The sequence below is a fragment of the Callorhinus ursinus genome, unplaced genomic scaffold, assembly GCF_003265705.2.
Source record: "Callorhinus ursinus isolate GAN/ISIS: 27379988/994484 unplaced genomic scaffold, GSC_fseal_2.0 scaffold12, whole genome shotgun sequence".
Taxonomy (NCBI): domain Eukaryota; kingdom Metazoa; phylum Chordata; class Mammalia; order Carnivora; family Otariidae; genus Callorhinus; species Callorhinus ursinus.
In genome coordinates this window covers 38,060,191-38,072,901 of record NW_027397074.1, presented here as the reverse complement: position 1 = coordinate 38,072,901, position 12,711 = coordinate 38,060,191, and the positions used below count along the sequence as shown (strand labels likewise).

General features: G+C 40.3%; 1 protein-coding gene across 1 annotated transcript in view; it reads right to left on the bottom strand.

The window, feature by feature from the left end:
- Nucleotides 1–12,711, bottom strand: part of DNAH11 (dynein axonemal heavy chain 11) — a 320,004-nt gene that overhangs the window by 237,126 nt on the left and 70,167 nt on the right. The window contains exons 19-27 of the mRNA XM_073898943.1: nt 11,378–11,494; nt 11,166–11,252; nt 7,581–7,739; nt 6,584–6,667; nt 5,509–5,667; nt 3,863–3,985; nt 2,901–3,023; nt 1,216–1,440; nt 111–202 (exon numbers count right to left, since the gene is read on the bottom strand). Of these exons, the coding sequence (XP_073755044.1) occupies nt 111–202; nt 1,216–1,440; nt 2,901–3,023; nt 3,863–3,985; nt 5,509–5,667; nt 6,584–6,667; nt 7,581–7,739; nt 11,166–11,252; nt 11,378–11,494 (1,169 nt within the window). The remainder of the gene's footprint in view (nt 1–110; nt 203–1,215; nt 1,441–2,900; nt 3,024–3,862; nt 3,986–5,508; nt 5,668–6,583; nt 6,668–7,580; nt 7,740–11,165; nt 11,253–11,377; nt 11,495–12,711) is intronic.

Sequence of the window (12,711 nt, the reverse complement as noted above, 5' to 3'; positions counted from 1 at the left end):
TAATTTGATACAGGTCTATCTACAATAAGACGATGTTAGATACCATAAGATACGTGAAAACAATTTCATAAAATTATTACAAATTGATCAGTTCATAGTTTTATTCTTACCTGTACTGTAAATCTTTAAGTTTTTCATAGAGATTAGGTCTGCATGTTGCTTCTAGAACATTCTTTATTTTAGCGGTCTTCAACATTAACTCCTGTATGAAAGTGTAAGATAGATCCACTGATACTAGAAATTACTTTTCTAAATATTTCATCCATTTGGGGCATTTAAAAATGAGGAACAAACTCTAAGCAAGTAAGGTTAAAGAGTCTTCTAACACCATGCCTATTCACTTTTGCTTTTAAACTTAGAAGTTTAAAAGAAGATCAAAAACAAAGTATAATCACACAGTTTTTATCAAAATAAATTGGATGGGCATTACCACCATTCTGGGTCCAAACAAACAAAAAGAATGGAGAGACAGAGAACACAGAATCTTAAAGAGGACATTCACATATGAAAATGAGATGAATACTGAACAGTCTATTCTTTCTTCCTTAAAAGTTAAAATAGTATTCCTCCCGATGTTCTTCTTTAATAATAAAGTTATTCTTCAATTCTATATGAAAAACTATAGCCAGTATTCTTTGCTGAAAGTCTTTCAAATCATTCATCATTATCATATGTACATTTCTGTGTGTTTTCTTTGGTTCTTATAAAATCAACAAACAAGTAACTAATAGTATTATTACTGGTATCCCCTCCGCAGTATTTACTTCACGAAGATTAATGTTATCACACCTTACTGCAGGGCTTAAGGGAAATATCAGGCTTGCTGTTGCTTTTTGTATGGCCAGAAGCTAAAAATGGTTCTTACATTTTTAACTGGTGGAAAAAAGTCAAAAGCAGCTTGATATTTTGTCTCACATGAAAATTCTAAGAAACTCAAATTTCAGTGTCGATAAAGTCTTACTGGTGCATAGCCATGCCCGTTTGTTTACCTAGTGTCTGTTTTCTTTCACACTACAATGGTGGCACTGAGCAGTGGTGACAGAAACCATACACAACCGCGAAGCCTAGAATACTTCACAAGAGCAAGCGTCCTGCTCTGCTCCCTAAAATGCAACACTGTGCTTTTATAAATACGACACCCCAAATCATGGTTCTTCACAAGATTTTCTTGTTTGGAAAACTCTGCTAGGATAGAAAACAGTATCTTCTATGAACCTTAAATTCAGCATCCACTCCATCGAATCTTCTAGCATCTTCCACAAGCTGGATTTGAATGTCTTCTGAACAAACAAAGATGCTTTCCAGGTGAGACCAAGTTCGCTGGACTTCCAACCAAGTGAAGATGACCAAGTCTGCTATGTTTAATTTATTTTGCCAGCTTAACATTTGTTCAATAAAATATTCTACATACTTGCTCTGAAGCAGACTCTGCAACTGAACCTAAAAGAAAGACAAAGAATTTTAAATAACAAGTCAGCTGGAAGACTGCAAGTACCATGAGGGAGGGACCATACCTCTCTTCTGTTGATTCCTAGATTCCTAGGATCTAGCATGCAATACCTGAAACAGGCATTCAGTATTGGCTAAATAAATGAACTAATGGCATTAAATAGTCATATCGGCATGTTTTCCAAAAGAAAAAAGATAAATGCAAGAAACTGCATTTCCTGTGTCTTCCACCAGAAGACCATGTATCTCTTTGTAGGCAGAAAAAAATACTGTGCTCCAGGGTGCAGCTTTAGGAATTAAATTTTATTCCGTCATCTTCTCTCATTCTTTCCTTGGGGTCCATACCTATTAACCAATGCAAGGTATAAATATTTTCCCCCAATACTACAAAAATAAAACCAACTTCTCTGTAGCTTCCTAAGCCCTCAGCTTCCATTTTTCCTCCCCTCTCAGATGACTACCCAGCATGGATGCCGAGCAGTCTGGTGAGCACTTCTCACCATTCTCTCATGTTGAGATCTCAAAAAGTCACAGAGTAGAAAGGCTTCTTCTCACTCTCTTTCACCTCTAACTATTTAGTACATTTGACTCTTCTCCCCCAGAACTGATTTAAGCTATTATTGACATGTTACGTGAAGTTTAAAGTGTACCATGTGAGGGGCGCCTGGGTGGCTCAGTCGGTTAAGCGTCTGCCTTCGGCTCGGGTCATGATTCCAGGGTCCTGGGATCGAGCCCTGCATCGGGCTCCCCGCTAAGGGGGGAGCCTGCTTCTCCCTCTCTCTCTGCTGCTCCCCCTGCTTGTGCTCTATCCCTCTCTCTCTCTCAAATAAATAAGATCTTAAAAAAATTTTTAAAAAATAAAGTGTACCATGTGATACCGTGATACATATATATATCGTAAAATGGTAACCACAATAAGGTTCCTTAATACCTCCATTCCTCATGGAATAACCTTTTTTGGGGTGTGGTAATAAGGTCCATTCTCCTAACAACTTCCAAGTGGACAATACAGTATTGTTACCTATAGTCACCATGACATACTTTAGATCCTCAGGACTTACTCATCTTATACCTGGAAATGTGTGCCCTTTGACCAACAACTCCACATTTCCCCAGCTCCCCAGGCCCTGACAACCACTGCTGTCCCCACTGCCCCGAACACCTGTTTCTGACTGCCACTCTTTACTGACTTACCAGCCCATCTCACAAGGCTCTCCCTGAGTCTTTCACCCTCCCCAACACAAAGCCTCTCTGTCACTTCTTAGACCCCTTGGAACCCTACTGTCTGTCTCCCTGCTCAAGTCCAAGTTCATTCCTTTTGATCCCAAATGCCCAGAGTCTGGGACAAGGAGATACCCAATGAATGAATAAATATTGAGTACTGGAACTTAGAAAAATTCTGAAATTGCCATTTCAAAGAAAAAAATCTGTAATCAAAACACCCATCTTACTTGGTTGTGCTCTAGAGTCTCAAAAAGTTGTTCATCGGATTTTAGTAATGGAATGCCTGTCCGATAGTGAACTTCGTAAGAGAACTCCATGGATGCCCAGGTCTGGCTGATTCCAGTAATAGCCTAGACATAAACAGTATATTAAGTTATGTGCACAAAAGTTGAATTTACGACAAACATCTAGGCTATCAACTAAAATTAAAAAAAAAAATTAATTTTCAAAAAAAAAAAAAATCTATCCAATACTATTGGCCTCATTTTTTTCCTGTAAATAATTCATGGTGATGAGGTTCAGAGAATGAATTCCATCTCCCAAAAACAAGCATCACCCTATTATCAAATTTTTGTTGGATCTGAGTTTTACATCCTTCATGGAAACAGAATGCCGGAGCAGAAAGGGACTTCAAAAGTTATGTGAAGGTTATTTTTAACAGAGATTATGTACACATCAGCCAGCAGGAGCCAGGTAGTGCTCGGAGAGCCTGAATGTGAACCGGGATGAGTCAGTTACCACACTGTACCTCAGTTTCCTCATCTGTAAAGGCTACGAGTATTACCAACCTCAGACTCAAATGAAATAATACAAAGTGCTTAGAGCAGTGCTTGCAACAAAATAAATGACATGTACGTGTCCTCTGCTATCACCACGACCACCACCAGCACCACCATCCGCCATCACCGCCACCCGCCACCACCTGCCATCACCGCCACCCCCAACACCACCGCCCCCCATCACCACCACCACCCGCCATCACCACCAACTGGGCCCACCCTCCTGTTTTACACATGTACTGTGGCTTAGAAGGATTCAGTTTCCAGCCCAAGTCACACACACACTAGCAGTGGAGAAGAAAATGGGCCTCAGGTGTGTGCACACAACCCCGGCACGGGGAACTGCCGAGTCTTAGGGGCTACTGCAGAGAACTAGTTCAGTGTAACAGAGAACAGCCCGAAGACACCACCTTTTCCGTCCCCAGTTCCTTCACAGCTTGGTCCACAATGCTTCGGACATCCTCTTCCACTTGGTGTAACCGCAATGCTAACAAATCTGCCAAAGTTGTGGCTTCGTTGATAGAAAATCTGACCTAATTAGGAAGAGAAAAGGGCAGAATTTACATTACATGTGTATTAATGGTTCTTGTGCCTAATGGTCAGAAGGATGAATCACAGCTAAATATATTCAAGTTAGCTGCCAAGCACACCTCTAGTTCTGGAAGGTGGGGACCATTAAAGACACTGCTTTTTAACTCAGAGTTACTGAGGCATCACCCACCAGAAGCTAGGGCCAAGGTTCAGGCCCACATTCACACTCTGCTACTTTCTTTTGTTTCATATCCTTCCCTTGTCAGTTCATTTCTTAGCTCTTTGCCCACAAAACCCATTTTTAAAGAGAATCACAGTGTTCATTTATTTTAATTTGGTTGACATCCCAGGAATCAGCGAGTAGCTCATTTGTCTTTTCTTCCTCAAGTACTCTATTCACTGGACATAATTCCCAGTTGCTTCCGTGATTTAACTTAGTTTTCTCGCTAATTTAATCTGAGTTCCTTGGCAAAAAAATATTCTTACTCCTAGTGTCATTATTCATATTTATGATGTGACAAAATAATTCACATTTATTTCCTCACCATCTTGTTGACTGCCACCCTCCCACACACACACACACACACACACACAACCCCAGTATTTGCTAAGAAGCTCTCGACTCTTCCTAGGTGCTCAAACTCAACTGCACCCCTCACCCCTGAAGAGCCAGCCGACCCTGCCCCGCGGTTACAGGAAAGCCCCTTCCTTTCCTGCGGCTGCTAATACCCAGTCCCTGCTTCTTCGTAGCTGCACCCTCTCTGGCTCTCCCCAGCCTGTGACTACGGTTCTGTGTGGCCACGCTCTGCTCTATACAAGGCCCTCACATCCTCTCACTTGATCCTCACAAGATTCCTCTGCTGTAGGAGAGCACACAGCATCCACTCATTTTATTAATAAAAAACAAAACTCAAAATAGGGACGTTAAGTGTCTTGTTTGAGGTTACATAGTAAAAGAAAAAAGGAGGGCGTCTTAGTTCAAACTGCTATAAGAGAATGCCGTAGACGGGGTGGGTTAAACAATGAACATTTATTTACTTGCTCACTGTTGTAGAGGCTGGAAGTCCGACCAGGGTGCCAGCATGGGCGGGCGCCTGGTGAAGGCTGTCTTGGTTTACAGATGTCTGTCTTCTTGCTGTACCCTCACATGGCAGAGGCTAGAAATTTCTGCTCTTTTCATCTGGTTCTAATGGCACTAATCCCATTCATGAGAGCTCTACCCTCCTGACCGAATTATCTCCCAAAAGCCCCACCTCCAAATGCCATCACATTAGAGATTTAGGCTTCAATGTATGAATTGGGGTGGGGTGGGGTGGGGTGGGGTAACAACATTTAGTCCACAGCAGGGACTGAAGGAGGATCTTTGCATGATCAGTCTGCGGGTTCTATCTTGAGGAGCTTGACTTCCCCCATTTGACTTGAAGTCTTTTCACAAATCCACTTCATCCCAGATGAATAATGTAAACCAAGGAATAACTCTCCACAGTCACAAAAATATTCAATTAACGAGACTCAGGAAACTGACCCCAGTGGCCTTCATCAGCTGGTGCCAATGCCTGTCTCTGAGAGCAGGGCTCTGTAACTCCATGACTGCTCTCAGGGAGGCTGCCATGTCCTTCACCGTGCTTTCCAGGCCTGCATAAGCATCCCATACATGGACTTCCTTGTCTAGTGACCAGATTTCCTAAAGTAAAAACAAACAAAAAATAGATCCCCAGATATATTAGTACATTTCCTAATTTGTGTTCCATGAAAGAATAAATCTACCTTTCCCTGGATTATGAAAGAAAAGAAGCATTTAAGCCCCTTGGTTAAGGGCTAAAACCAGAGAAATAGAAAAGGATCCACTCATCTGTCTATCACAAGTTCTCTTGTGTATAAGCCACGTGGATACACTGGTTTCTTATTCACAGGCTCTCACTGGGGGTCCCATGAGGAAACCTCATGAGTTGAGGCAAACACGTTCTGAGAAAAAAAGCCAAAGGCCCTGCCACCTTTTAGCTGCATTTTACGTCTGTGCATTTTGGCTTTATCCGAAGAGGTTAAAGGGCCTATGACTAGGTACCAAAGCACTACATTCAAATCAGCTCCATTCTGTATATATTGAGCCCCCATGGGATATCAGAATAGTCAAGAGGAAGAACAAAGATCACAGTATTCCATATATATTCCCAAGCGGCATACTTCAATTAGTTGCCCCAAATCCCAGATTCAAAATGTATCTTGCAATACAAAATAATGTTTGCCAAGGAAAGAATTCAAAAGCTTTCATAAGCCTAACCTCTCAGCCCTGGTACTTTTAATCTTAACATCCTCCATTCTAGATAGCCAAAGGAAGTTCAAGATTATAGCTGCTGCTCATCAATCCATTTGCCCTAACATGTTTTCATCCACTCATTCACAAAAAAGGCAGGCTTGATTAGAAATGCAACTGGCTCAGGGTTTAAAAAAAAAAAAAAAAAAAAAGTACTGTCTACTATCATCCTGTTTGAAGTAAACAAGGACATGCAGCCCAACATACCAGATACTCGGTTAGGCAAGATGGAAGGAGGTGGGGCTGAGAAAGAGAAATGGTTGTAATCGACAGTTATGGAACTTGCCTTGGCAAACCTTCTGAGTTCTACATCCATCTGTTCCACATTAATCTGTCTCCACTGGGTTTTAGTCCAATTATCAATGCTTCTCTGAAAACGCACAAGCAGATAAAAGTGTCAACAACATTTGGTGAAAGCAAGTCTCCACAGCAAAATATATAAACTGATGATACACAGTGATTCCATCATCCAGTGAAAAGTCAATTATTTAAATATTAACCGCACTAGTCAAAACTTCCCTATCAGCAAAACAAAAAAGTTGTCAGGACATGTCAAACTTAAGGTGAAAACATTATGATATATTAATTTCTAGTAGCAGTGACAAATTCCATTTACATACTATCATTATCACTTAATCCTGAGTACTCTGAATTGATAAGTGTATTACCATTAAATACCAGGTTTCAAAGTTCTGCATGTAATATAAAATGAGCTTCCATAAGAGAGTCTTCACCCATTATCAACAAAATGCTCATTAACTTTCTGACCATATTCTATGTTCCTTAACACTCTATATGGCTTTCAACTAACTTCAAAGCAAATTATGAAGAATACGTGTTGCAATATACCTAGTTCCCCAGAACTTATTTTTATATTTAAGTTTGGGACTTAATTAACAACATGCAAATTAACTTCAGTCAGGTCTCTTATACATGCACATACAGGTAGGTAGAAATATATACATGAATTTGCATTCACAGGTCACCAACACATGTAGAATATACTTAAGTATTATTTTCATTTATATCCTACATAATCCCTGAAAAGAATCTGAAGCAGCCAACTCATTATACAGTTTCATTCAGATCCAAAAGGAAAACAACTGATAATTCAGAAAAGAATCTTCTCACAGAGATAGACAAATTCTAATTTGGCGGGGAGGGGAATATACTGCCCACAGATTTCAAGACATTATAAAACCCCCACGGAATGATATAGACACTAAAAATTGCCTATTTATACAAAAGAACTACTAAAAAGAAAAAAAAAGGCAGTGTCTTACTGTAACGTAAGTAATGACATCCCAGAGGCCCTTGAGCAATTTTATTTCTTTGCGACACCGCTTCATCTGCTTATACTCGGGAAGAGCCACTTCAAAAAGGTGGGTAGCTTCTTGCATCTGTAACATTTCTTCTTCCAATGCCTCAAGCTCTTGATTTGCCTAAGGAGAAAACGCACACACACATGCACCCCAACACCCTTCACATCCAATGAACTGCCAAAGAAAGAGAACCTACACGGTTCTGCGAACCTCTGTAAAGGTCAACCTTTGCAACCTCTACCTTAAAATGAAAATTAAAAGAAGGCGGCAGTGTAATTACTGGTGAACTGTAGGGTTCAGATGAGCAAACTCATGGTTACTCAGCAAGTGAGAGGAGACTAGTCATCAATACAATCATGTCACCAATACTGCCCCCACCCATACTTCAGCAAAATTTGCTCTATGAAAACCATCTTCCCAATTTTCATTGTACAGCTGGGGACTCGGCTAGGGAAGCCAAAGGTGAGGCTCTAGAGCTTCCCCTGCAGCAGCAACCACTTCTTTAAAAAAAAAAAAAAAAAGTTTTGGATTTAAAAACATATCCCAGAGATTATCAGTAGTACAAAATGTACTTTAGAGAATTCATGAAATAAAACCCTGGAGCTAAAGACAGCACAGTAGGAGAAATTTCACTGTACGATGGTCTTTCCTACAACTGGTCTACCATCCCATCTATGTAGGCTAGTCTGTGTTATGCCAAATGTAAGCGGAGTTATTTTTTTACTTTCTTGATAAGCCAACTTTTAGTTTTTATGAACATAGTAGCGCGTTCACATGGTAAAAGTTAGAGGATGGAGGAGCCTGTCGTGCAGAAGCAGCTGGTTCTCTCTCCTGTTCTCCTGGGTGCTATTTCTCTAACTTGATTCTGTGCGCAGGCCGCTCCTTCTTCATTTATCAAGTTGAGACATTACACTGGGTTACCGGCTTTGCAAAAAAAAAAAAAAAAAAGGGACTTGACTTCGTTTTTCCACCTTATATTTTCTCCCACCCTCCTCTCAATAACTATTACTTTAATTCTTCTGTTTTTTTTATTTAAATACTCATACTTAGTCCTTTTTGCTTCATCAGTTTTCAACTTTACTGACTTCCTACTATGTCAAGAAGAGCATCAGCGCTTTGATCTTTCATTACACAAGTTATGGGTTTCAGTTTTATAAGTTATACCTTTATAAATGAGAACCACAGTTCTCTTAGTTTTACCCATTTTCTATTATGAAAAATTCCATACACATCAAAAGGAGGTGTGTGTGCACACCATCCAGCTTAGGACTATGTTATCAGTAACTTTTAATGGACTTCTCAGCTTTATTCCCCTCCTTCCCACTACAGAATTAACCACCTAATTTTTATTTAATATTCCCGATTTTTTTTTTACTACCTATGTATGCACTCACTGCTAAATGCTAAAATGTTAAAGTTTGTTCCTGAAGCTTATGTAATTTTATCCTCTATATTAAGACATTTTAATTCCTATTTATTTTGGAGGCTTACTTATATATATTCATGAGGCTGTGCGAAATTCATTGATTCCTACTATTGTGTAAGCACTGCCTTGCATGAATACATTTATTACCTTGTATGAATACTGCAATTAATGTTTTCTGCTTCTGATGGTCATTTGGGCTCCCCGGATAACCAGTACTCATGCTCCCAAGCATCTCCATGTCCCCTGGTAGCAACGTTCCATTTGCCCCCACAAGGAGCACAGGCTTCTATGTTTGCCTCTGGCTTTTCACCCTAGATTCAGCGCCTCCATTTTTCCCCCCTGCCCTTTAGGAGATTCCTCTTCTTATCCGGGGAGCGCAGCAATTCATTTCAAGTTGCACATCTGTGAACATGTTTCGGCATCTGTTTTTCCAAAGGATTTTTCAAATTGTCTACAGTACCGTGCTCCCCAAAGTCAACAGCCCTTCTAGTCGCCATTTTTCCTATTATTGATACTAAATCATTCCTAAATATATAACCGAGTTATGTTAACTCAAGTGTTTTCTGCGTCTTTGCCTATGAAGAAACAAAAGCTCATAATGTAAGTTTACTGACGAATCCATTAGAATACAATATACAGTATGATATACCATACCACTTCCTTTGATTCTGGAGGGTCAAAGGTTTCTGCCTTGTGGAATGAGATGCCTTGAGTACCAAGGTCTACCATACCCACCCAGAACAAGCATATATGTGCCTCTGGATGAATCCACTGAGGTATTAGATGTGCATGCACCTACACACACACACACACACACACACACACACACACACACACACACACAAATGACTTCAAAATATAGGTAACCCAGCCCCACTGTATTCAAAACATCCCTCAACACATTCTGTAGGTACAAAGATAAACATCTCTGACTTTTAAATATTTAACTCCGTGCTGTTATATTACAGCACACAAATGGTAGCATTCAATAAATAACTGTACTAAATGTTTATATACAGCACATTGGTTAGTCAAGTAAAAATGTCTCCCCTTCCACAATCTGTTCAGACCACCTGCAATTTAGATAGAATCTTTGAAAACCCCACGACTCTATTAGCATATTCTAATCCACAATGAATACATTAACCGGTTTTCTGCAGCCAAGTGCAAGAGAAGATATTCTGCTACAGAATGGTGCTTTCTGAAAGGGTGTAAAGCAGTTAAAACTAAATTCAACCCAGAATTTGGACAGAGAGGTAGAGGCTGTGTCCACTCTAAGTTTTCTACCAGTCTAAGGACTCAAGCCTGTCTCTAGTATGGAGTAAAAAGAGGATGGCAGCCTCCATGAAGATCTCAGGAAGATTCACTGCTCCTGAATCTAAACTTCACCATCACTGCTCATTTTGGCTGCTAGGTTAAGAATTCCTCAAGAAATCAAAGTGTTAATTTTCTAATAAACTTTTAAAACATCTTTTTCAAGCCTCATGTGAGCCACTCACCACTTTGGGTTATCGGCCCATTATGTTCATTCTTATAGTCAACTACAATAAAGCAGTTCACTAGAAACTAGGACTGTATGATTCCATTAATATCTGTATCCCAAGTTAAGTGTAAGTTATGGACTCTCTTTACCATGGTTAAAAGTCGCTAGCCAAGTATCACAGGGCAAACAATAATAGTGGGTAAAATTCCTGATTAAAAAAATTTGGACAGCTAGAATTTTACTACTAATCTGTCACTATGTAATCCCCAACGTTACTCAATTACACATGATGGCTTCTCTATCTGAAAAGAAGAGAAGCTATATTGTAGGGATATTATAAGAACCAGAACAAATAACATAAGCAATATGCTTAAAGCTTTTGACACATTTACATAGTAAGTGCTTAAAAAATAGTAGTTGTTACTTTCACTAGCATAATCGCTTTGATAATGACGGTGGTTTTGGGAGACATGATTTAAAACACTATTGGGGTGAACGGTTCATAACCCGGTTTGTAATAGTTAATTCTCAACTGCACTAACTGCCAAACTAAGGCAAAATATCTCAGTACATCAGTGTCTAATTTGACTTTCTACAAGGGCTATTGTAGCAAAAAAACAATTGACTTCAGCGTTACCTTATCAAGCACTGTGTACGGATTTTCTGCATTAAAACCAAGAGGAGCATAGAGTCTGAATCTCTCTCTGAACTCGGCCTGCTTCCGCTGATGAGGGCAGAAAAAAACTAAAGGTGAATCTCAAACAATAGCTTCACTTACCCTTGTAAAAATCCTTTCTCTAAAGCAAAGAAAATGAACATAACACCCACAAAACTTAGCAGCTCGCTTACATCAAATAAAATACACTTTTTCCTTATGAGGGTGACTTCTGCGTTTTGGAGAGGTGAGACAGCATGTCTGACAGTTCCTGCAATCTTTTTCGTAGTTTCCCATCTTTCAGGTAATTCCTACGAAAACAAAGGTGCAGATGGGAAAATATTTCAGTGCCTGAATTAAATGAACTCCACAGGATTCAACTATTCCAACCTCTATACATTAACCTATAACGTCTTCTCATTCTTCTCGAACAGAAGGAGTTTATCCTCAGAAAGACGCAAGTGGCTAAAGGCTCCGAGCCAGGGTGATCCACTGGCACCACCGGATTCGTACCTTCCAAGCATAAACCAGAGTTGTCCTCTGGTGTAAGATTTATCTCAGAATACAGGAAATCTTTTCCAAATACACACCAATTTCCAAATTGTTTTGCTGTTAAGGGAATAAAATTCAAGTGCTCTGGAAAGGACTTCCCTGCTGTCTAACAAGTGGAAATGGGAGGCAGGTTTAGCAATTCAGCAAGTGAAGAAAGATGCTTTGAATCTGGTGGGGCACAGAGGAAAACGTGAATCAGTCTCATCTGCCTTGTCCTCTAGCTTCCAGAGCTCTGGGCGTACTCTGTCCCGATGGAGAGTTCGCGCATTTAGGTCAGGTTCATTGTAACTAACCGGGATTTCTGAAGTAAAGAGAGGCCAAGGGAAGGGAAGGTTAATTTCTACTTGATGTAGGACAAAAACAGCAATAAAGAGTTCAGGTAGCGACTCACTCTGCACTGCCTGACTACAATGCAAATAGGACAACAGCAAATTCTTTTCTTTGAAGAGCCGTTGTGCGTAAATGCTGTCGAAAAGCATTCCTTGTGCCCAGACTAACAAAGCATTGTTTCTCTGGGTGATCTCCTAGGACACTGAAATTGTTTTTGTCCTACAAAACCACCCATGGTGAGGGGACTCTACTTGTGTAGCTCCAGTGCAAAAACAAAGGTTCTAAAGACTATTTTGCAAGCCTCAATAAATATTTGATGAATGATTGAGTAGCTGCCAATTATGAAGAGTACGCTGTGCTAAGTGTCAACTGTATCCGTGTGGGGGAGGGGTCCTGCAAACATAAAATACATTCTTCCACTTCAATTGTTTTGCAATCTGTCAGAGTCAATGAGAGGCGCTCAAGAACTCTTCTGTGGGACAGAATGCTTGGAAGGCAACACTCCTGACAGGAATCACCGAAGCAGACCAGAGACCAAGAGACCTGGGCTTTACACCCCTTTGTCCTTCGTCTCCTCCTTCCACCCTTCTCATCAGAACTCCGCACCCTCCTCTGTGCAGCTCCCTTCGCACTTCCTATCCATCCT